Below are 24,142 nucleotides of genomic sequence, written 5' to 3'. Positions count from 1 at the left end.
TTCATCTGTTTCCTTGAGGCCTGCTAGAGCAGGATATTCACTGCCTGTTACTTCTTAATAAGACCCGCTCTTAGTTTGTAACATACCAACTTTGAATACATATATGACTTAAAACTAAGAGTTTTGGAGGTAAGCTCTCAACAACTTCCGCTTCCTTAAGTACATACATTGAAAATTTATTTAATTCAAGCCTATGTTAGTTTAATTAAATTGTATTATGTGGATTTTATTTTACTCTTATTTCTAGATATACAAATAAATGTGGCTACACATATAGTTCTACTAATTTAAAATACAGTATAATCCCGATTTAACGATTGTCTAGGACTAGAAAAGTTATTGTTAAATCAATTGGCATCTATATTCAATGCAGTTAAATCCAGACCTGTGAAATGTGTCATTAAATTGAGGAAATCGCTAAATTGAAGTTGCCCTGTATGTTTATCCATTTGCTACAGAGTTTTGTAACCAAAAACTTTCAATTTAACACTAAATAATAATGGTGGAAATAATAATTATGTAACTTTCATTTTCAGATGCGTAATTATATAGATCAATATCAACCTCAAGGTGGAAATAACTATCAGCCTTCAGGAGTATTAAATACATACAATTCTACAGCACAATATGGATCCTACACACCTCAAGTGCCGCCACATGGACCTTCTCTGACATCTTTGTTTGATAGTAGAACTTCTATGAGTATAGATGGAGCAATGGACATTGAGGGGGCCAATACTACCCACCGTATGACTAACAGTCGTTTAAAGACTTTAATTCATAATAGGCAAAACCAAAGAGATCATGGACAATTAATACCTATTTGTAATCCTGTTCATGATTCAACATATAATACATCACTTCCTGTATCTCCTGCTACGCCCCAGTCATCATATGCACCTCAGTATCTACCTCCTTCAAATCATCCGGAAAATGCACAGAATTCTATGCAGTACTCTGGAATATCGGAAAATTCCACTTCATCATTAATGCATTTGCAGCAGCTATCGCCAAACGGCATTGAACCCCAGCGGAATTTTTCGCAAAATTCTCATCCTGCTCATTGGCCTGAAAATTCATCTAGTGCTTCAAACAAGTCATCAGAAAATTCACCGTCAGTGGTGCAAAAATCACCAATAAAACCATCTCAGAATGGACATAGTGAACAATCTCCTGAAACTCAAACCAGTGAAGATTTTAAAGCAGTCAATGGCACTGAGCAGGCATCAGATACTTCAAGTAATAATTGTGCCTTAGATACAACTAGTGAAAGAGTAGAAACACAGAATAATTCATCCAAGATTGCATCTGAAGATGATGTTAAACCAGTCGTCACGATAGCTCAAGAAACAGTTTCAATACCTTGTGATAATGCCAACAGTCAAGTCACTATGCCTCCTCCGGCTTCCCCTGCTCCTCTGAGGTACGCTGCACCAAATCCAAGCTTTGTTCCCACCTTACCTCCACATGTGTATAGTCATCTTCCACCCCCTCATCAGACTTTGAATTCTGGTATTCCACTGCAGCAAGGTTGTATGCCACCTCCTCCTCTGCCTCTTATGCCTCCGGCTGTGCCACATGCGTCTACAAATGGTGGAACCAGTGCTTCCTTGAATCCTATTCCTGTGCCAAATGATACAAACTGTGATGAGTCCACTCCATCGTCTCCTTTTTTATTGAATACGACCACATCTATGAATACATATACAAATACTATCAATATATATAATTCGAAGTTATCTTTTTCTAATGCTACTTGTTTGCCAACTTTTGCTATAACTAGTGTCAGCAATTGTTCTCATACATATGTCAGCTCACAATCCTATAATTATAGCAACCAGCAAGTACATTTAAATTATTCGAATAGTAATACTAACATGCTTCCTAAAGGGGGAGGCATTCCAGGTTCATGCATAGATAGTGGTCGTATTCAGGACTCGTTCAACAGATCAGACATTCCACAAAACACTCATCAAGACCTCCCCCTTTTACCATCCACACCTAACTCCATAACCCATTTTCCCAGCAACAGTCCAAGATTTTTTCATCACAACCAGGACCCCAGTGTCTGTTCAACTCCAATCACTATGGAAGTAGAAAACAAAGACCTGGACTCTTTGGAAAGAATCGAGAGATTACGCAACAACACAAAGCTGGAACCTCCCCAGTGTGATTGCCTAAAAAATAAAGAAGGTATATGATGTATTATGTTACTTTCCTAAGTTTATTACTTTTTCTCCTTTTTTCCCCACCAGTTCTTAAAATGAAAACATTTTTTAACCCTTTCCGGTCCTAAGTCGGATCTAGTCCTACATTCAAAATTTGCGGTTCAGGGGTTTAGGTCTTAAGTCGGGCAGTATCGGACACATGTTTGAACTGCTATATAATTCTCTCAGATTTAAAATGGCATCTCCAAACACGATTGTAGGATTAATATGACTTATAATACTCTCCAGTTGCATTTTGTAATCTATTAGTATTTACTGGGAGGGAATTTTTTTTTTCAAAAAATTGACCTCAGAGGGTTAAACATCCCAAATAAATAGGGCTAGAAAAAAAAAATTCTTTAATTTTTTTTGAGTTGGGGGGGGGGGAGGGGTGCTTATTCACTCTTTTCTAATTTTAAACTCGACTATTTATTTATATTTTAAAATTCTATACTTCATTTTGTTAAACAATGAAATCCATAGTCACATTTGTCTGTAAAATTTATCTTTGTAGCTCACGAACAATTTAATTTTTAGACGTCAATGTATTTATTAAAATTATTATGATACTGTTTTTGAAATTTTTTATGTTTATAAAATACTATTGGAAATTGATAAAAATGAAATATTCTCTTCATAATTTAAATAAACATATTATTTTAATTTTGTGATGTACTTTCACTGTTATTCTTATATTGAAGTTGGTTATATTGGCATCAAATGTTTAAAACTTGTCTTGCATTAAATTAATGTTAAATCAATTAACTTCATTTTTCTATACATGTGTCGAAACTAAACTTAGAGACTATATTTAGGCAAAAGCATATGTTTTATTTGAAGGTATACCGACTTTTTTAAATTTGATAAATATGCTCTATAGTTTTCTTATGATATAACTATCTCATTCATAAAATGGATCAAATTGATAGTTTCAAATGAAATATTACTATTAAAAAAATTAATTGCTTTCTATACAGCAAATGTGAACTTCATATTTTTTTAATTTCACTCTTATCAATGTAAAAAAAAATATTGAATTGTGTTTCATTAGTATCCACCCATTTAAATCATACATTCAGACTTTTTCAGGGTTCATACACCCTTGAATGAAATATATTATGTTTATAAATGTTAAGTTATTAATAACTACACATTTTTGAAGATTAAAAAAAAATGAAAAATCTGATTTAAATAAAAAAAATCACGATAATAGATTTTCTTTTTTTATATATATTAAGATCAAACAACGATTTTTTGGTAAAAGTACTTCAATGAAACTTTGAATTTGGACTGCACAAAGTTGACGGACCCTTGCGCGGTTGAAAGTTTGAGTTAATTTTGTAATAATGAATGAGATAAGGCTAGAAGAAATTAAAAACAATATTTGAATTTTGTACATATATTTTTCAATTAGAAGTAGGTTAGCAAAAATTGCAATCTCAAAAAGAACTTTTTACTGTAACCAACATTACAAGAATGAACCATTCTCTTGTCAAGCATTTCTTTTTATACATTTCTAACATTTGCATGATTTTAAAGACAAATCATTTTCAGAATAGTACCACTTGAAGAGCTGTAATTTTATAAGTTCAAACTAATAAAGTCGACCTGAAATGAATTGCATAGAAAAAATTGTACAAACAGACATTTGTACAAACAGAAAAAGAAGCCATCATTGTATCACAAGGCATCTCGATTCAAGAGGGGATGAATCACGGGTACAGACAGCATCGTACAGAATTACTGTATCTGACATTTTTAAATTGTTTGTTTCTTTTTCTTTTTTTTAAAGAAAAAGTATCTGCTAGGAGGAGAATATTGTACCACAGCAGTACACTTAATGTGGTCACAAAATCTCCTCCTTTTTTATGCTATGGGAAGAAATTCCTGCCCCTTTGAGATAAGGGGAGTTTTTTTGCATTTAAAGATGAAGAGGAATCTATGAAAATATTTTTAAACTTGAGCAATTACTGGAAGACTGAAAAAATAATGTTAATTGATCAAAACAGTGTTAATTGAACAAAATAATGTTACTTGATCAATTGTTTTTTTCATTTTTAAATCTTTTGATTAAGTTCAGTTTTTGAAGGCTTCCACATTTTAGGAATCTGACTTTTCAAGTTGTACTGTATTGAACAAAAGAAATAAACAGAACTTCAAAAGAAGGGACTCAAAAGATGTTACAGGTTCTATTTTTTTTCCCCTTCAAAATGAGTTAGTGCATGAAGGAAAGACTAAGAGTTGTTGACTTTTAGTTGGATATCAACGGTCAATGGTGCTCAAGATATCAATAATATTTGGGACACATAGAAATGCCACACAAGAGAAATGGTAGACGTCATGAAAATGGGTGACCCACTAATATTTCTCCTGTTCAACTAAATAACCTAATCTCTCCAACTCAAATAAATGATGAAAGCTGAAAACAAGTTTAAAAGTTTTGTTAACATTAGACTAAGGAAAATTGAATATTCTCATCTACTGTCCAGCAATTTTTACTGTAAAATAACTTATATTCATTTCTAATAATCTCTATTGCTGTTCATACTATCAATTTTTTGAATGGTTATTTGTTGATAAAGTAGAATGAGTATAAAATAACAATTTTACATCAAAAACAAAAACAAAAACAAAAAAAAAAATCCAAATGGTGAAGGAATACCAAAAAAGTGAATTTAAGTTAATAATGAACTCATTTCCATTAACAATGGAATAGTTGGTTGAATGCATGGTCGTTTTTTCTCCAAGGGAACTGCTTTCCAGTATGCATTTACCTCCCATTGTACATACTAGGTATAGAAACAGACCCAGTATTTTAACTTGATTTCCAACCATTTAGGGAAAAAATGCAAAAGCAGGTTTATTACATGTCTAATTACAACAAATAAATTAAACTTGAAAGTGCCATTTTCAAAACATTTCTTTGAATAAAAATATATTAAAAATTATTTAAAAAAAATACAGTGAAAAAGATAATTTTGTTAAAACAAATACTAATTCAACAAAATATCCTATTTAACGAAATAAATTCTCAGTTCCAATTTACTTTCTATTATATTGCTTGAATTCCATTACAACAATATTCCCGTTGCAATCAACAAATTTCTTGTGGTCCTTTGAAGTTTGTTGTAACAGGATTTCCCTGTATTGCATTGTTTACATTAATATGCCACTTGATATAGTTTGCAAGTACCACCTGGAGTACATTGCATGTTTTTTTTACAGTTAGCTAAAAAGCCATTGAATAGAACCAGCAAAATTTCATTGAAACACAAACCCTGAAGAAAATATTGCAAACAACTGCTTTAAGGCTACATTGCACTCCAGGGTCCCCTGTGCCTACCAGTTTCAAGGCTACAGTTTAGCCCCTTATCTGTGCAAATACACCCAACACACAACGGTAAAGGTGTGAATGAATGGGACATACACCAAAAAGGACATTACTTTTTCTGCCCATGCTATTGGGTTTAAAATTTTGCAAAGATTGTAATAGTTTGTTTTTAAGGGCTACTTGTTTATGAGGTAAAAGAGACAATAAAACTTAGTATTCACTAAAAATATTTCCATGTATTTTTCATTTCTATTATTGCAAGTCTTTTTCAACTATTGTTGCCAACATCAATTTTTAAAGGCGTAAGGCTGTTTGAATCCACTTCAAGTAATTCTTCTCCACCTTTTTCATGACAAAGCATCTCATAATTTTCAACAACAATGGAAAGCATTTGGCTCAGTGAAAGAAAATATGGATTTATGTGCTCTTTGCTTCAGATGTCTCCAAAATATGTTCAAACTGCAGGGGTTCATTTAGATTGAAATTGGGTCTTTTTATTAATTTTTCACACAAAATTCTAAGCACAGGCCCTTTACGAATTTTGAAATTAAAAATTGCTTTGAAAGCAATATGGAATCTATCAATATCCGCCAGTAAAAATAATTCGATCATGTGAACACAATTTGAATACATTTGCTTATGTTATTTTATTTTTTGTTGTTAACATTAACAACTAAATTCTTTAAAACCTAAGAGATTTTTTCAAGTTTAATAAGTGTATTCACAAAATTCAGTTTTTTTTTTTTTTTACAAAATAAAGGAACTTAAAAACCCTGAAATAACATTCACCCAACATTGACAAGGAATCAAATACCATGCAAGTAATAGAGGATTGTCTAGAACACTTTTGATGCTTTCAATATCTATTACATTTTAGCAAGCTGTTTCTCTGCTTATGCAGATCTTCAAGAAAACACTTCTTTAATGCAAGTAAAAAGATGTATCCTTTCTGTTTAAATTAACAATAGAAAGCAATTTGCTGGCTCATACATTCTAACACTTTGTATTAACAACCAAGGTTCAAAATTTGCTTTTTAATTCTACATTTCCAAGCTCTTCAATTGTTACTCCCTTTTCAAATACATTATGGAGTACACAGCAAGTTGCATGTTCAAAGAGTGACTAAACCATGTTCTTTGACTTAGTCATTTAACTGGATCTCAAGATTTTTTCACATTTGGTAACTCTTATTCAAATTAGCATCCATTCTAGCTTTGCAACAATATTGCAAGAATTTAGTACGGACTTTATGGCATTAAAAATGTTGAGAACAGTTGTATGCTCCAGTAATTAAGCATCAAGGAACCTCTCAAACGGAGATGTCTATGAGGTGGCATAATCACACAGACTGCGACATTGACATTTTGAGGGAAAGATGGGTATTTTAAGGAGTCTTGGTCTTCTGTTTGAGGGAGAATAATTTTTAAGAGGGTGCTGTCATTTTTGAAGGGTTTGTGCCATTGCTTTTGGAGTCATAAATATGTGCCTTCCCAAACCTGTGGAACAATTGCATTTTTGCCACATTTCTCAACATGTGTGCATCAAATGAGAGTTTGAGTCGCCAAAACTCAATTCACTTTGGTAAATCTTCTTTTATAGAAGGGTATTTTAGGAAACAAGAAGAAATATTTTCTAAAAAGGCCCAAATATATTCAAGGCAGTCGATGGTAATCTCCTATCTGAATACATTTTGGAAGTACAAGTTTTGCTAGTTGCATATTTCAACATGAATTAAACCTTGGTTTCTAAGTGATTAAACTAATTATCTATACACATTTAGGGACCTTCTCTGACTAACACGTGATTAATAGCTTCACATTATTGTTATCAGAGTCTTATGGTGTGGGTTTGATTCAAATTCTCATTCATATAAAACATATGCCTTTTTACCATATACATTCATCAAAACTGAGATTACAAATAACCTAAATATGAACAATAGGTTAAAGTTAAACTGCCCATCCCACAAAGAAGATTTGAAAAAGCTAATTTCTGAGTAGGAAGATATTTATAAAAATCTAAGGAGTAAACATAGGATCCTTTTCTACTGTATTTATAAAAAAAAAGAAAGAAATATAAGACTTCAATTTTTAGAGCTAATGTTCTGTTAGGGTAAATGACTAGTTATGGGCAAGCAACTAGTAATGAGCAGGTGTTTTTTTTTTTTGTATTGTTAATTCAAGTTTGTAATCAATATTCCAGGAGCACCATTAGCGATTTCCCAAAATAGCATCTTTCAAGAACATCCCTACCGCATCTTTTCCAAACATAAATTTTCTCTGTTTAGAGAAAATTTTCATAAAAGGAGAAAAAAAACCACAATTTTTTGCATATAAGTTTTTGAAGGTTTTTTTTTTTTCTGAAGCACCTGACATTGCTCTTTCTTATCAGATCGCAGTTTTATTGATACATACTCATTTCTTAGATTTTTTCCTATCATATAAGCATATTTTTGCCATTAATTAAGGTACTTAAGATTCTTTCAAGCTGATCTGTCCATAACTAGTCAAGTAAAAATAAGCATATTTCAGTTATGGGCACACATAACCGTAATTGAGTTTTTGGCCACTCTTACTCAAAATTACTTTTTAGCATTGATGATAAGAACATAGCTAAATTGGACAGGCGATAAATAAAAATGCAGCAGCAGAAAAGTTTTGTTTGTTTTATTTTTGTTTTTTGTTGTGATGGCACCCTCCCAAAGAATAAAACACTGCCAAAAAATACCCCTAAAAGTTTCAGAATATAGTGTATCATCTTCATGGGCACCTCTGTTATATCATTAAGTCCAACCCCGTTCAGTAAATATAGAGTGGGAATGGGCAAAAAAAAAAAAAAAAAAAAAAGAAGAAGGGTATTTTTGGGAGAAAAAACTAGTGCTTTTCCGAGAGGGATACATTTTCTCTCTGGAAAATTGAAAATTTAAAATTTCTCATATTCAGAAAATCTTCATATTTCAGAATTTACATTCCAATGTTTTTTTGGTTTGAATACTTTTTTATGTTTTGTATCCCACATGAAAATAAACTTTGATAATGCGAGCTGTAAGATAATTTGAATCCCCTATGCACCAAAGTGTTATTTACTACTTTTCTCACTAAAACTGTAAACTGTACAGGATAGAGTTATATCAATAACATCAATTAGTGGGAATGTTTAATTTTAAAATTTTAATACATCTTCATTTCATTTAATGTATGTAAATGCATAAAACAAAATTTTAATGGAAAAAGAAAAAAACTTCCTGTTTAAAATCTCACAATTAAAAGGAGAAAAAAAAAACACACACACAAAATTTTGTCATAAAATTGATATAATACTTTATAAACATAACACCTGACTCAAAATTAACTACCGAATGATGATTTGACTAATTTGGATATTTTTTGGTGTTTTTTATTTATAAATCTGCTTACAGTTCAAAAAAGAGGCTTTTAATACGTGTAGTAAAAGCTTCACTCATGTTTTGAAGAGAAAATAATATATGCTGCATGTATTTTAACACTTTTTACGTTTTGTAAGAAAATATAAGATATAAACTACATTTTCATTTATAAAAAAAAATTCCAGAAGAAAACAGGAAAAAAAAAAGAAGAAACTGGTTTTACCACAACTTTAATATTTCTGGAAATTTTACATCTCTAGTTATATTTTTTTGTGTTCTCACTACGTAATGGATTGGAAAATTTGATGTACAGAATGCTCTACTGAGGTTGGAAACTTAACGATGCATTTGGGGCATTCCACAGTCAAGTGTGGGACAAAAATATGCTTCAATTTCATTAACATATCGTCATATCTCTTAATATTTTAATGAAACAGGGGTAAGCAATTTGTTTCAATCTTTACATTTGATACAAAGATACTCCTGATACAATTATATTTTTATTAAACAATTTTGTTATTTAAAATAAAATTTATTTACATGCGTCGTCGCGTGGTCGACATCCAAAGTTAACCTCTAGTAACTTGCTTATGAATAAGCTAATATTTTTGCTCTATTAATACAGCAATGAGGAAACAAATTGTAGATTTTGAAAGCTATGATTCCAATGTAAAGGAAACATATTTCATTAGTTTAGAAATAATTATTTAAACCATTGAAAAAAAATATGTATATGCCCACCCCATTGAAAATGGTTATTTTGTCTTGCACGTGACAGTTCCTATATTTCATAAAAAATAAATAATTTTTGATGAAAGTTTTTGCTTAAGAAGTCACACATGCGTTTGTGATTTCTTAAGGAACAAAATTTTGTTCATCATCCTTTTAAATTATTATTTTTTATGAAATATATGAAGCGTCATGTGCGGGACAAAATTACCGTTTTCCGTGGAATAGCCCAATTCAGTGTTGAAAAATAGTTTTTCTGTATAACCTCAGGATTAAAATAAAAGGTTGTATACTAGTTACTTCTTTCGCTTTAATTTGTTAGTTTTCCCTTCTTAATTGCTTTGTTAAAATGAACTTTTTAATTAGGCAATCTCATTAATTACTTATAATTTATATTCTTAGCAAGTACAAATATTTTGCATGTGCAGTGGAGCCTGGTTAATGGAATAACCAATTTGACATGAAAAAATATTCTACTAAGCAGGATAATCCATTAACCAGGGTAAAAATGACAAATAACCAATGATTTGGTTCATTGAAAATGTATTACATTAAGCAGAATATTCTTTTAACTGATATTACGATTAGGAGGTGTAATTGTATTTATCTTCAATTCTGCAAACAAAAATTTAATGACGTCACTTATTGTTTGTCATTTTTCTCTTTTCAGTTCTGTCATCTGAGAAGCTACCATACTATACTCATTTGGGAAGTGGATCTTCTGTTTCTGCTATTCGAGAATTAATGGAATATAGGTAGATAAATTCATCCATTAGAAGTTTTTAATTATGTGTAAAAGTTGAGAAAAGTGTTTCATGCTTCAAAAAGAAAAATAAATACAGGTTCGTTCTTATTAGAACTCATCGATATGGATTAGTAAATAACCGAGCTGGAGGCAGATGTCATCTCATTGAAGCTAGACTGCTAACAAACTGGTAGATAAAATGAATTTTATCTCAGCAGCGAGTTTGCAGCATAGTGCGGCTCAACTCGTTTTGGTACTGTCAGCTTCAATGAGATGACATCTGCCTCCAGCTTGGTTATTCACTTATCCAGACTGATGAGTTCTAATAAGAACAAAACTGCAACCTCTGGATGTGGATAACCAGTCTGTCTGGTCTATAACTCGCTGCTAAATAAATATTAATGTTGCATTAAATAGTTCTGATTTTTAAAAGCTCTAATTTTCTCTCAAATTCATGTTATAGGTTAGGTGAGAAAGGAAATGCTATACGCATTGAAAAGTTACTATATTCGGGTAAAGAAGGTAAAACATCTCAAGGCTGCCCTCTTGCTAAATGGATAATTCGCCGTTCCGGACCAGAAGAGAAGCTTTTGACAGTTATCCGTCATAGACCTGGCCACACTTGCACGACTGCATATATAGTTATTGCTTTAGTGGCTTGGGAAGGAATTTCACAGGCTGTAGCTGATATGCTGTACAAAACTGTCGTTTACAAAACAGTTAATTTTGGAATTCCTACTCAAAGAAAGTGTGGAACTAATGAAATGTAAGTTTTCGATAAAAGTTATCTACGCTAACTTTTTGCTTTTTCTTGAAATTATAAATTTTTGTAATGTTTAGACAGTAATAAAAAGTTGTTTGGGGGAAACTGAAATGATTGTGTAACTGAAAAAAGAAAGTAATTTTTTATTAACATCAATATGCAGTTTGTAGATGTATTTTAAAACAATGATCCAAAAACTTGAAATTTGCACTAATCAAACCGAAAGCTGGGGTAGAACAGAATAGGCTCTGAGAGGGGATTGCATTTTGTAGTTTTTTTTTTATTTTAACATACTGGGCTTCATTTAATAGAAAGAGATTGTGTATCACAAATTTTTCACCTAATCATAATTCATAAATGAATTTTACAAAATAAAAAGTCACATCTAAGAATCAATGATTTTAGCACCTTAAAAAATAATAATCCAGTATAACTTCAACTTAACGATTCCCTCAATTTAATATTTCAATGGTGCGGTTTTGACTATATTAAATGTCTGTGCTCCTGGATTTAACGATATTTTTGATTTAACTATAACTTTTCCCAGCCCCTTGACAGTCATTAAATCAAAGTTATACTGTAACTGAATTATGAGAGCTCTAGTTCTGTTTCCCGTTTTGTAAATTGAACAATAAAATAACAAAATTGAATTATGAAATTTTACTCATTTTGAGATCTTTTTTTTTTCTTCTGTACTTGGGTAAGTTTTAAAATGAAATGTGCTCTTTTTTTTTCAGGAGAACTTGTGTTTGCCAAGGTTTAGATGCCGAATCATGTGGTGCTTCATTTTCTTTTGGGTGTTCATGGAGCATGTATTACAATGGTTGTAAATTTGCCAGGAGTAAGAATGCTCGTAAATTCAAGTTAACAGAAAAAGATGAGGTACTAAAACAAAGTTGTATGTAAAATTAAGAGTATAAAAACATTACGGCATGTATGCAGTACTAAATTTCTTCCTTTAATATGCTAAGACTACTTTTTAGTATTTAAAATATTACTTTCACCTCAAAAGTAAACTGTAATTAAAATACAGAAATGCATAAATTTTTAGCAAGTAAATATTCAATGTAGAAAGAAGAAATAGGATAAATACGGAAGAAAATTTTCAAAGTACTTTTCTTACATTAAAAATAAGTCTTACTGTGATTGTAGGAGTTGTCCCCTATACACTATTCCTGAATTAAAATATAACTACTTAAGAGTCACAAAATTTGGTCAGTCAACATTACCTAGTGCATTCAAGAATAAAAGACTCATGTAAAAATGATGTTTAAAAAAATTAAGTATGCAACTGTGTGTACAAACAATTATTGAACTTTTTACTAGTTTACAGCAAAATGAAATGAAAATAATGCTGTCTGCAACAAGACTGCTGCTTTTGAACAAATCAGAAAGTAAAAGATTGTTTTTATTTAGGCATTTTATATATATGAATATAAACATATATTCATGTTTAAAATTAAAGAACAACACATTAAGCCAACTGCATTATTGATGGTCAAATAAACATTAAAGTACATTTTAAAACAATTTTACATTGTATTTTCTGACTTTTAGACACTTATAAAAAAAATCTATTATTATTAATAATAGTAGCATAATTGAAAGCATCGTTTTAGTAGTTGTTTTGTAAATGTGTTCATGCTTCAGTCCAGAGTTCAAGTTTGAAAGTTCCTGCAATCTTTTAACAGCTATTTTCAAGTATCCTGTTATCCCAAATTTTTGATTTATCTCAAGTGTTCTGGCCCCAATCACTTTGTTTAATGATGATTCTACTCTAATTACACATGTCAATAAAAATGTATTTAGAATTTTTATTTTTTGGTATTGACAAGATAGAACTTTACTTTGAAGGTTTTATATGTTTTTTACTGTTATCATTCATTCATGTTTTATTTCCTTTTAGGAACAAGAATTAGAAGACAAATTGCAGAATTTAGCAACAAATGTGGCTGATTTATATAAAAAGATAGCTCCAGATTCCTTTCGCAATCAGGTAGATCGAGTATTTTAATTGCATACTAAATTCCATGATATTCAAACATAAATACATTTAATGTCTCATGAAATATTTAAAATTTTTAAAGAACATTTTGATTTGACATTTAAAATGCATGGTTTCTGTTCTTTGGCATTTGCCAACTAATTCAAAAATTGATAATAATACATGAATTTAAAGTGGTACATTCAAAAAAGATTGATTAAGGGTAAACATTTAAATTAAAAGTCTAGTTGTCAGTTGCTGTAGTAAAATATTTTTTCAAAAAAAAAAAAAAAAACTTTGTCCTGCACTTAGTTTGAGCTCAGCAAATATTTAATGCAAATTATAGATTTCATCTTGGGGGAAAAAATCACAAGCCCTTTTAATGAGGAAGGATTCTTATGTTTTTAAAAATAATGTAAAATGATGAGATGTTCTTTTAAGTTCTACTACTAAGTTCTAACTACCTAAACCCTACCTGTCTTTGTAAAATAAATTGCAGAAATTTCTATTATTTAATTAATTCATTATTAGTTTAATTCAAGGTCTACATTATCTTATTAATTAGTGTTGTTGAAAGTAATACTGCTGAGAGCAATGTTCATAGCTCTGGTAGCTACATAAAATATTTTGACTTGTAAATTTCTGAATGTTTATTGCATTTAGCAGTGATACAGAAATTCTGTTTTACATTTTATGATGTGTTTATTTTCAGAAGTTGTGGAGTTACAAGTTTTTTTCTTTACACAAAAACTTACTTTACTAGTTAAAATGAAGGCTATATGTAGAATATTAAATTCTTAATTTGGGTAGAAAAATTCATTATTTTGTGTTCGCAACATTTCCTTCGAGATAATTTAAACATTCTGCATTCGTCTTGAAATTTGAACCAAAATTTCTTCATTCTGTTTTAAAACAAAATAGTGCAATCCCACTATTACACTTGTTTTATGCTTCCAGACTGAATTTGAACAACAGGCATCAGACTGTCGGTTAGGGCTAAAAAAAGGTCGACCCTTCTCTGGAGTAACAGCATGTATTGACTACTGTGCACATTCACATAAAGATTTACAAAATATGAATAATGGATGCACTGTGGTTAGTAAATGATTATCATTTGCATGTACTTCTTTGCACATTAACATCCTAGCTTTTGCTTTAGTCCTCTCTTAGCTTTTTTTTAATCTATTCCAGTCATTTTTTTTTCCATTTTTTGCTTCTTGTTTATCTTTTGCTTGAATTTTCAAAATCAATACCAGCTTTCTTTGGGAATATTTCATGCTTTTTTTTTTTTTTTTTTTGAGCTTCTCTGTCAATTGCATGCTGCTTATTGTCTTTAAAATAACACGGGCGTTTGCTAGGGACATGGTGAATTTTTAACATTTCAACCACAGCATTAAAAAAAAAAAAATCTCACAATGTAACAAACTCTTGATTTTCTTTTATTATTAAATTTGAACATGTTTTTTCAAAAAGTTGCTTTTATCACAGAATCTTGATATTATTTGCTAAGATGTGTCATTAAGAATGAATCTAAAAATAAAAATGGTACATGCAACATTGAGGAATTTAAAAGTATTCTAATTTCTCATTTTCTTTCTGTGTGAGGTAAGTAATATCAAAGTTGTGGGAGACAAGACTTTTGAATTCTCTGGTGAGTTAGTAAAATGCAATCACATTTTTAAAACCTGTTATGTCCGTCACCTTGAGAGGCTACCCACTATGTCTAGCATGTGTTTGAAAAACTTTATTTGGTCTGTCATACTCTCCAGGTTAGACAGTGATCATATTAAAATGTCCAACTCGAAATGATCTTTTTTTTTTCTTTTTTAATTTTAATTTTATTAACAGCATTAAATATTCTGTATGTTGTTCACAGAAGGATTAACAAAATGCTTTAATGAAATTTTTTTAGGAATTTATAAACATAAAAAATGAATACCTAGACTTTTGTTCTAAACACAAAACTGTTTGTTCTAAAACAAACTAAAAATCATAGTTTGAACACATAGAAATGGAATGTTTCTGATTTTAAACCACTTAAATAAAATTTAGCATTGATAAGTAAGCTAAAATGAATGTTTTTTTGGGAATTGGCATTGTTTATTATTGTAATTATTTATGTTACAGAAGTGGTTAAGCCAACAATTAATGCGTTTTGAATTCCTAAAACAACAACATAATTGAAAATGCATTTTGAACTCATAAAACAACAACATAATTGAAAAAAATTCTGCAAAATTCAATGAATTCAGGAGGTTTTAATATTCTTGGGGATTGGAAATTACTTTGAAGTAGGTGAATTTCCCAAAATGTTTCTAAAGTATATAAAAAGTACTCAGGTATACTAATTTTGCTCATAATTATTTCTGAAGCTTAAATAATGAACTAGAAATTGATCTTGGTGCTACAGTATTTATTGCCATTAGCCACTATGACAAGCTAAAATTTTCTACATTGTTTATTTTCATGCCAATTTAATTCTTGCACTTGTAATTTACTGAATGAATGTTTTCAAATTAGTATTTAAAAATTTTCCCTGATGATCATTTCTGACTACATATTCATGACCACTACGTATTCATGATTATGATGAGTACTCAATTTTCTTCAACATTCAAAATTTGTTCTGCTGTGAGAGCAATTTTTGGAAACATGCTGCTTTTTAAAAATATGTTCAAATTTTTTTTCAGTAATTTGTGGAATAATTTGCTTCTGACTGAAAAGGTTTGATTTCATTTAAATTAATGCATAAATCCAATTTACTATGTTTTGTTCAAAGCATGAGCATCTTTTTAAATTAGTTTTTTAGTGAATGCTTTTTTATTGCAGATTATTGTTTTCAGCAACAATTATGTTTTAATGATAAAAAATATAGCAAACATAGCTAGAGCTTGTATATTTATGCACAGTTTATAGTCACTGTTTTAGAATTTATTTTAAAATATTTTCTGACATTTTTTTGTTGTTATTCAATGTATATTAGTCATAACATAATTAATGCTGTAATAATAATGTTTATTTTTTAGCTTGTCACGCTTAACAAACACAGAGGATGGGAAAAACCAGAAGATGAACAACTACATGTGTTACCTCTGTATATGATGGATACAACTGATGAATATGGCAGTCAAGAAGGTCAGGAGAAAAAGGTATTGAATTTTTACATTTCATGATCTTCATTCAGTTGTTTCGAGACAAGATATAATTTTCATTCAATTTCACACATAAAAATATTTCATTTAACACTTTATATATCACCAACCACCCTGTTTTTATTTTATTATTTTTATAAATTTATTCATTTATTTTTTTAACTTGATTTTTCCAGATTAATATAAAAGTATAGCAGTGAAAAATTGTTGAAATGTAAAATTAAATGAAAAAACAAAATAGTATGATATCAACAGTTTGGTTGGGATTTTCTTTTTAAGTGTGTGTGTGTGTTTTCTTTTTTTTTTTTCTATTCATGAAACAATCTTAAAACAGGTACTTATATTGATGACAGTAACCCATACTAAACACCCTCCTCTAGATACTATCCTAGTTTACAATGGGTCAAGCCATGGCAGCAGAAAATTTGTTTCGGTATTCAATGAGCAAAATTGTGTTATGTGTTCCAACCAAACTTCATATTAGCACCATAAAATCATCCTCATTAACCTAGGATTGATAGCTAGGTTTTTGATATAATGGCAAAAGGACTAAGTTAAGGATCAAGTTCCATATAAAGATGGAAAGTTTATCTCTGTGAACATCCTTTTTCGATTTTAGAATTATCTGTCAAGCTTACTGGATTAGAATTTCATTTCCATGATGAAGGTACCCAACTTTCAATGTCAATTTTTGTGGATTTAAAAAAAAAAAAAAAAAAGTTTTGTTTTTACACTTTGACATCTGTTTTCTGCCTCCTATATATCATTTCTTCCAATAAAAAATCCCTAGATAATGAGCAGTGGTATGATGGTACTGAGAACTACAACTGAAAATATAAAGTTTTAATTCTCCCCTGTAAACTTGCCATTGTTGACATGAGAGGTTATGTACCTACACCATCGATTTGTGAAATTTTATTTTTATTCAATTTTTGACGGACTAGAAGTATAGCAGTCAAAAAGCTAATTGCACTGTTCAAAAAAACAGAACAGGATAGAAATTTTACAATAAAATTATTGGTATCTTATAGTTTCATTCAATAACTACTTTTCAACATAACCACCTCCGTTATTTAAGCATTTGTCCAGGAGTGGTAAAAGCTTTTTGAAGCCTTCTGTAAAGAAATCCTGTCCAATGTCCGATAACCATTGTTGGGTTGCAGCTTTCACTTTGTCATTGGAATTATATTGCCGCTTTGAAAGTTCTTGTTTCATGGGACCTAAAACATGAAATTCAGGAGCTGAAAAATCTGTGCTATAAGGAGGGTGATCCCACCCTTCCCACCTAAACTTGGTCTTCCCTCGCGCTCAGTTTCGTCAATATCTGTACGTCTATTCTCAAACATTTTGTACCATTTCCAGATAGCTTGACATGACATTGTGTTGTCACCATACACTTCATGCAACTGCCCATAAATTTCAGTGCAGTTGCACCTTTTTGTCCCCAAAAAATGAATCACTGCACACACTTCCAATATGGACACTACTTGCAGCTGTCGAGACATGTTTTCGACTGATTATCAGAAAAACTAAACTTGCCTCGGAAAAGGCGCTATGTCACACAATAAAGGTACACATCTAAAGTGTTTCCACACAGTGTCATCAAAATAGTCTTAATCGGAACATATTTACAAAGTAGTGCAACTAACTTTCTGGCTGACCTATGTACTTCATTATTGAATCTTCTTTTTTATTGCTTTCAGATTGCATCTGGTGCTGTAGAAGTTTTAAACAAATATCCTGTGGACTTCAGAATAAGAACTACTCCCCTGAAACCCTGCAAAACTAGAGGACGCAAACCAAAAGACGGTTTTTCGCCACGTAAACAAGCATTGCAAACCGCTTTCAGGCAGCTGATTGCAAGTGGGAAGCTGCGCAAACTTGAAACTTCACTTCACAATAGTAATTTTAAAAGTAATAAGTTATATCCTTTATCGCCTCATGCTGATAGCATTCATCCTGTTATCGGCAATGAAAAAATTAAAAATGTATTTGTCGATATTTACAAAGATGAATATGTTAGTTCACGTGGATTTGATACAAATGCAAATGGATTTGTAGTGCCTACATTTTCCAAAGAGAAAACTGCATGCAAATTTTATGCAGGAGAAAATATTTTATCTAATAGTGAAACTGTAACAACTACCCAAAATACTCATAATAATTTTGTACCTTCTGATAAACACAATCCAGGAACTTTTTCCATCCAACAGTTGGAAAAATATGAAGAGCACAAACAAAGTAAAGTAACTGTAAACAGTTCCATTTGTTCACCACCAAATAGCAATAACAAATTTATTGCTTCTTCTGCCGATACTTCATCCTTTGTTCATCACTCGCAACCTCTAAGTACAGAACTGAGCAACTCTTTCACCAGTCTTTTGCATTCAAAAACAAATTTTAATGTTAAGCCTGGTAATTTAAATAATTTTAACGACAGCAATAACAATTACATAACTCATTCAAATCCCATACCAGAATCTAGTACTGCTACTGTTCCAAATTTTCAGGTGCTTTCGAATAATTTCAAGCCTTCATACCCACATGGACATAATCCTAGTGTATGCAACCCAGAGGCTGAGCATATGGTTAGTCACTTTCATAATCCATATCATTCATATCCTTATTCACCGCACCTGCAGAATAACTCATATTACTATGATGCACAATTGCCATTCCATAATCAGCCACCATATCAATATCCAATGCCTAATGTTCCCCTAAAGATTCCTGGAAATTATAGTGCTGCAAGCATGTATCCATACAGGATTGAACATTCCACAGATAAAGTGTGTCTTTTAAATAATTTGCCTTATTCAAATGCTTTTCAAAGTTACAATAATAGTTCAAATTTTGGATCATTCCCAAAAGTACCTGAAGTATTCGATGGAACAAATAAACAGAATACTTGCACAAATCTTTCTTCAACATATTATACCTCATATTCATCGCCATCGGAATCTGAAAGCAACATCATCAAACCAACAAATCCTACTCTAAGTCAAAATAAGCAGCAAAATCATACGTTCATGCATTTAGAAAAAAATTCAAACTTAAATAATGTTCATGGGAAAAAAGACTTGCAACCTGAAGAAACAGAATCAAATTACACGTTGAGGGATCTGGATGCAAAGTCTGATGACAACTTCGGATCTAACAATGGAGCAGTAATTAGAGAACCCATACATTATTCCAAAACGAGTGATGATAACATGCATTTAGGAGCAAAAGTCTCTCAGTGTGATAACTATACGAGGTCTGGAAATACCTATGATAATCAAGCGAAGAACTACAATTATCATCTCATGCAATCTAGTCTGCAACCACAAAGTGAGAACTATGCAAATCCAGTGCCGGATAGTAATATGAATTTAGATTTCAAGAAATCTTTTCCATTTGATCAATATAATCCTCAAGTTTCCGAAAGTTTTTCTAAAAATATGAAGTGTCCAGAAAGCTCAAAATTTTATAGAGAGAAAGATATTTTGCATAAGGAACCTCAAAACAAATTTTATCAACAACATACCAATGAAAATGCAAGTTACTCTTGTCATGAAGAAACCAATCATTTAGGATATTTGACTTCAAAATACAGTGATATTAGTGCGCAAGAAAATGAAAACGTAATAGATTCAACGACTGCTACTTTTGAAGATGATGAAATCTATGAGGGCCATTCTGATAACGAGAGTAGCTTCAAGGATGTTGAAGTTGGTGGGGTAGCTATAGCCCTAACGCATGGTTCAGTATTGTTCGAATGTGCCAAGCATGAGTTGCATGCCACAACAGCTGTGAAAAAGCCAGATCGCAAGAATCCGACTCGAATCAGTTTGGTTTTTTATCAGCACAAACATTTAAATTTTAAAAACCATGGTGAAGCTGAATGGGGACAGAAAATGAAAGAAAAACGGGCTGCAGACATGAAAGGTTTGAAAGAGGATTTTGATACTTCTCCTCAGAAAAAGCAGTGTTTACACACCGAAGAAAATATCAAAGAGCCAACTCCTATAAGATATACTGGTACAACTCCAACAACTAGTTGGGTAACTGTATTTTCTATCGCACCACTTGCAGTTGGTGGACCTTTTGGACATTGAGAGAAAATATATTATTCTAAATTTACAGTGCTATGTTAATATTACCCAAGCAGTATAGCTCATTTAATAAGTTAAAGCTTGGATACTAGTAGCTGCCTTCAACAGATTTGAAATTAATCAAAGTATTTAATACGCGGTTGGCATATTCTTGTAGTAAGATTATAATTTAATTAATAAGTATATATCTCTTTCCTTTCTGCAGAATTTTACGCAAATATACAGAAGACATAAGGAAATATGATTTTCATATGCTATATCAAATAAGAAATAAACTAGGAAAAAGTTTGTTAAAAAAATGCAGGGACATTTTTTAAAAAAATCATAGCAATTTTAAATATTTCTTAGTGTTTTCAGTTTAAACCTACATTTTTATTCAGAATCATAAAACTATTTTTCAAATATTTTAGCTTATGTAAGAAAAGCTGGTCTCAAGTGTGTATATGTACACATTAAAATGATAGATATAACAATCTCCACAGTGATGTGCTTTAAATTGCTGCTTGTGATTGAGAGATTTTAATGCATGTTCATACTTTTTTTTTATAGTGAATAACTAAATTAAGCTATGCATTTCAATGTGCTTTAATATTTGCTAATGCAATAAAATGAACGAAATATAAAATATACTATGCACAGAATCTATGCAAATATCTAGTTCCGATGCACCAGCAGAAACAAAGGGTAACTTTGACAAACCACTGTATAAATACATTATACATTTACCATAATGCAGTGCCTGATAAAAAGACATTTTATACTGTATATTTAACAGGATTACATTTTATATTTTTAAACACTCTATTGTACAGTTGTGGAGCCTGAGATGCCAGCCTATTTTTTTTATCGAAAAATAAAGAATAAAAGTGTATTTTACTCTTAAAATAAATTAGAAAATCAGGTTTTTGCCTTGCATGCAGTTTTCTCACCCAATTTTTATGCACATGATGTTTTTCTTTCTTATGTTCGCAATCTTATTCAACATTTTAGAAAAAAAATTCTTCTCAACATAAAAAATCATAAAATAAGGCTTTTGTTGGATGTCTTTTCATCCATAAGCTAATTTCTTTGCATTGAAAAAGGCATTCCTTGTAACGCAGAAATGCATGTCTGCAGTAATTTGTAATTTTGTGCAATTAAACCTTGTTATTTCTTATTTTACTTTTCAAGCACAAAGTTATTTATTTAACTCTTATAAAAATTTTTGTTAAATTTTAGTTGGAAATTGATTGCAGTATATACAAATTTATTCTGTAACTTTAAATTCCATTCTCATGAAGTAACATGATCTAAATATGTTTCAGAAAAATGATTTGGCATTTATTTCATTAATCATTGCATGTATTTATTTATTGAACCACTTATTTATTACACGCAATAACCAAACAGCTTATTAAGGAATCCAGACTGCAGTTTTACTCTTACTTAGGATTATTTGTCTGAAAAACTCAATATAGTGAGCTGTTCCAAGATAGCGGACCCTCGATGTTGTGTTAAAATTAATTTAGCTACCACTGAAGGTAATCTTAGCTTAGTTTACTACCTCCAGCTTTTTTATAGCAGATCGATTATCCCAACCAACTGTAGTTGGATGCTGTAATGAGCTGTTTTGGTATTTGCTTGAAGTTTAGCCTTGGTCTGGCTAAGGAGTGGTCATTCTCATGTTCACTTATTTATTATTTTCTACTTATTGCATCAAATTGTAATGCATTTATTTAACCATTTCTGAAACATTTACACAAGAAAAAGTTTCTTGCTTGATATTTCTTATCGCATTTTTTAGGTAGGGGTGGGGAATTATTATAGTTTTTAACTTTACTTCAATTATAATTCAACAAATTTGGAAATTTTGTTTTAATATTTCTCTCTGTAACAAAATTTATGGTGTAGAAACTAATTGTTTTTATTACTGTTTTTGTTTTCATGTTTATATGCACATTTTAAGTTGATGAATTATTAGTCATTGTTTGAATTAACGTTTTTTGGTCATGCCATGCTGAAGGATAAAAATGTGTACTTAAGCAATGTACCTCATTAAGATATGGAGGAAAGACTTGTAGATGACTTTTTATAACAGTATTTTATCATCATTTTATATGAATCACTGCCAAATATTTCTTTTTAATCCATTATTTCTGTATTAATCATTCATCGAAATCATTCACATAATCATTCTTCCCACAAGTTTAATGAATCGTTTAGAAATTTTTTTTTTTATAGATTCATGACTTTTTTTGTTGTACATTTTACGAGCAATCGATTTCAAATATTTTTGTAAAGAAGATGTAAATACTATATATAATGTCTGAAATGACATTGTTGACAAATCCCAGCTACTCCTCAACACCAAGAGCTGAATTTATAAAAGCCACGTAGGAAACTATATTCAAAGATGCAGTTATTGTGTATGAAGTATGTAGTTGTTTACATTTTAAACATTTGTATGTGATGTAGAATTTGTCGTACGTAGTGTCACTTGTATTGTAAAATGATGTTTGTCGGTTTTTACTATTCTATGTAGCTGCAAATTATATGTATTAAATTATTTTTGAGCCTCATCCGAGTTTTCTTTTGCACAAAATATCAAGTTTTAAAACTTGAAACGATATCAGGGTTCGTATGCTCCGGGAAAACCTGGAATTGTCAGGAAAAATGACATAGTTAAAAAAGTCAGGGAAATTTCCAATTTTTTCCCAGGGAATTTTGTACCAAGAGATCTCATCTTTGTTTTTATCGATGTTTACTAAAAAAGAAATGTAAAAGTTTTGAGGAAAAATGACGCTGGCAATAAAAAAAAGGTGACCCAAAAAAACTTCTGCGGACGTCATTTTTGCCCCCAACTTCCCAAGAAAAAAAACTCCTAGGGTGAACAGGAATTATGCCCAAACTCAACAGGAGAGAAGACAATTTACTGCTTCTGAAGCACAAGCCTGCAGATGGTAGGGTTGATCTGGAAAATCCCTTTTTTTTAATCAGTTTTTTCAGCTACGTATGAAACAGTTGCCATTTTTGGTCATTCATAAGATGGAAGTAGACACAATGTTTAAATGCCTACGTTTCCAAAAACAAAGCAGAATTGGATGTTTTCTTTAACTGCAAACTTATGAAAATAACGCAAAATGTGCTGCACATTGTTTTCTTTTATTATTATTATTTTATTTTAAATATGTAACTTTCTTGAGAAATGAAAATTTTGTTCTTAAAACTTAATCTTATCCTCATTGCCTTGGACGCAAATATGCTAAAAACTTTTCAACTGAATTGTAGTTTCATGAAGATTTATTATTTTTAAATTGTTTTCATGCTATAAATTCAAAAAATTACTTCCTAATTTTTGTCGTAGCCGACATACTTGGTCATTCCCAAATTGGCAGTATACAAGACTTTTTAAGTGCCTAAGTTTAAGAAAATGGCATTAAATATTTATTGCAATGCAAACTATTAATAACAATGCAAAATATGCCCATTTTTCCGGATAATTCGTGATTATTTTCCGAAAAAATGTGAAATTTAATCTCCAGAACATTTTTTTTATTCTTATTGATTTAGATGCTTATGTGCTAAAAACAGACTATTTTGTCTTAATTGTAGTTTTTAAGGAATATTAATTATTTATAACAACTTCAGACCCGAAGAGTTCCTATTTTTCCTACTTTCTAGAGCTCTCTTCTTATTTTCCTATTTTTTCCTACTTTTTCTTTCTTTAGTATAGCACTCAGGGACGTAACTAGAGGGGGGCAGACGGGGCTCGT

General features: G+C 30.8%; 1 protein-coding gene across 1 annotated transcript in view; it reads left to right on the top strand.

Annotated features, from left to right (window-relative positions):
- The window catches only part of LOC129235265 (methylcytosine dioxygenase tet3-like), a 77,144-nt gene extending 54,203 nt beyond the window's left edge, over window positions 1–22,941 (top strand). The window contains exons 4-12 of the mRNA XM_054868978.1: window positions 537–2,193; window positions 10,323–10,407; window positions 10,861–11,163; window positions 11,898–12,042; window positions 13,067–13,156; window positions 14,102–14,239; window positions 16,171–16,293; window positions 18,000–18,645; window positions 18,871–22,941. Coding sequence (XP_054724953.1) covers window positions 537–2,193; window positions 10,323–10,407; window positions 10,861–11,163; window positions 11,898–12,042; window positions 13,067–13,156; window positions 14,102–14,239; window positions 16,171–16,293; window positions 18,000–18,645; window positions 18,871–20,393 — 4,710 coding nt within the window. The 3' untranslated portion in view covers window positions 20,394–22,941. The remainder of the gene's footprint in view (window positions 1–536; window positions 2,194–10,322; window positions 10,408–10,860; window positions 11,164–11,897; window positions 12,043–13,066; window positions 13,157–14,101; window positions 14,240–16,170; window positions 16,294–17,999; window positions 18,646–18,870) is intronic.
- The last annotated feature ends 1,201 nt before the right edge of the window (window positions 22,942–24,142 follow it).

The sequence above is a fragment of the Uloborus diversus genome, chromosome 2 (genome assembly GCF_026930045.1).
Source record: "Uloborus diversus isolate 005 chromosome 2, Udiv.v.3.1, whole genome shotgun sequence".
NCBI lineage: Eukaryota > Metazoa > Arthropoda > Arachnida > Araneae > Uloboridae > Uloborus > Uloborus diversus.
This window is presented reverse-complemented; position numbering and strand designations above follow the sequence as displayed.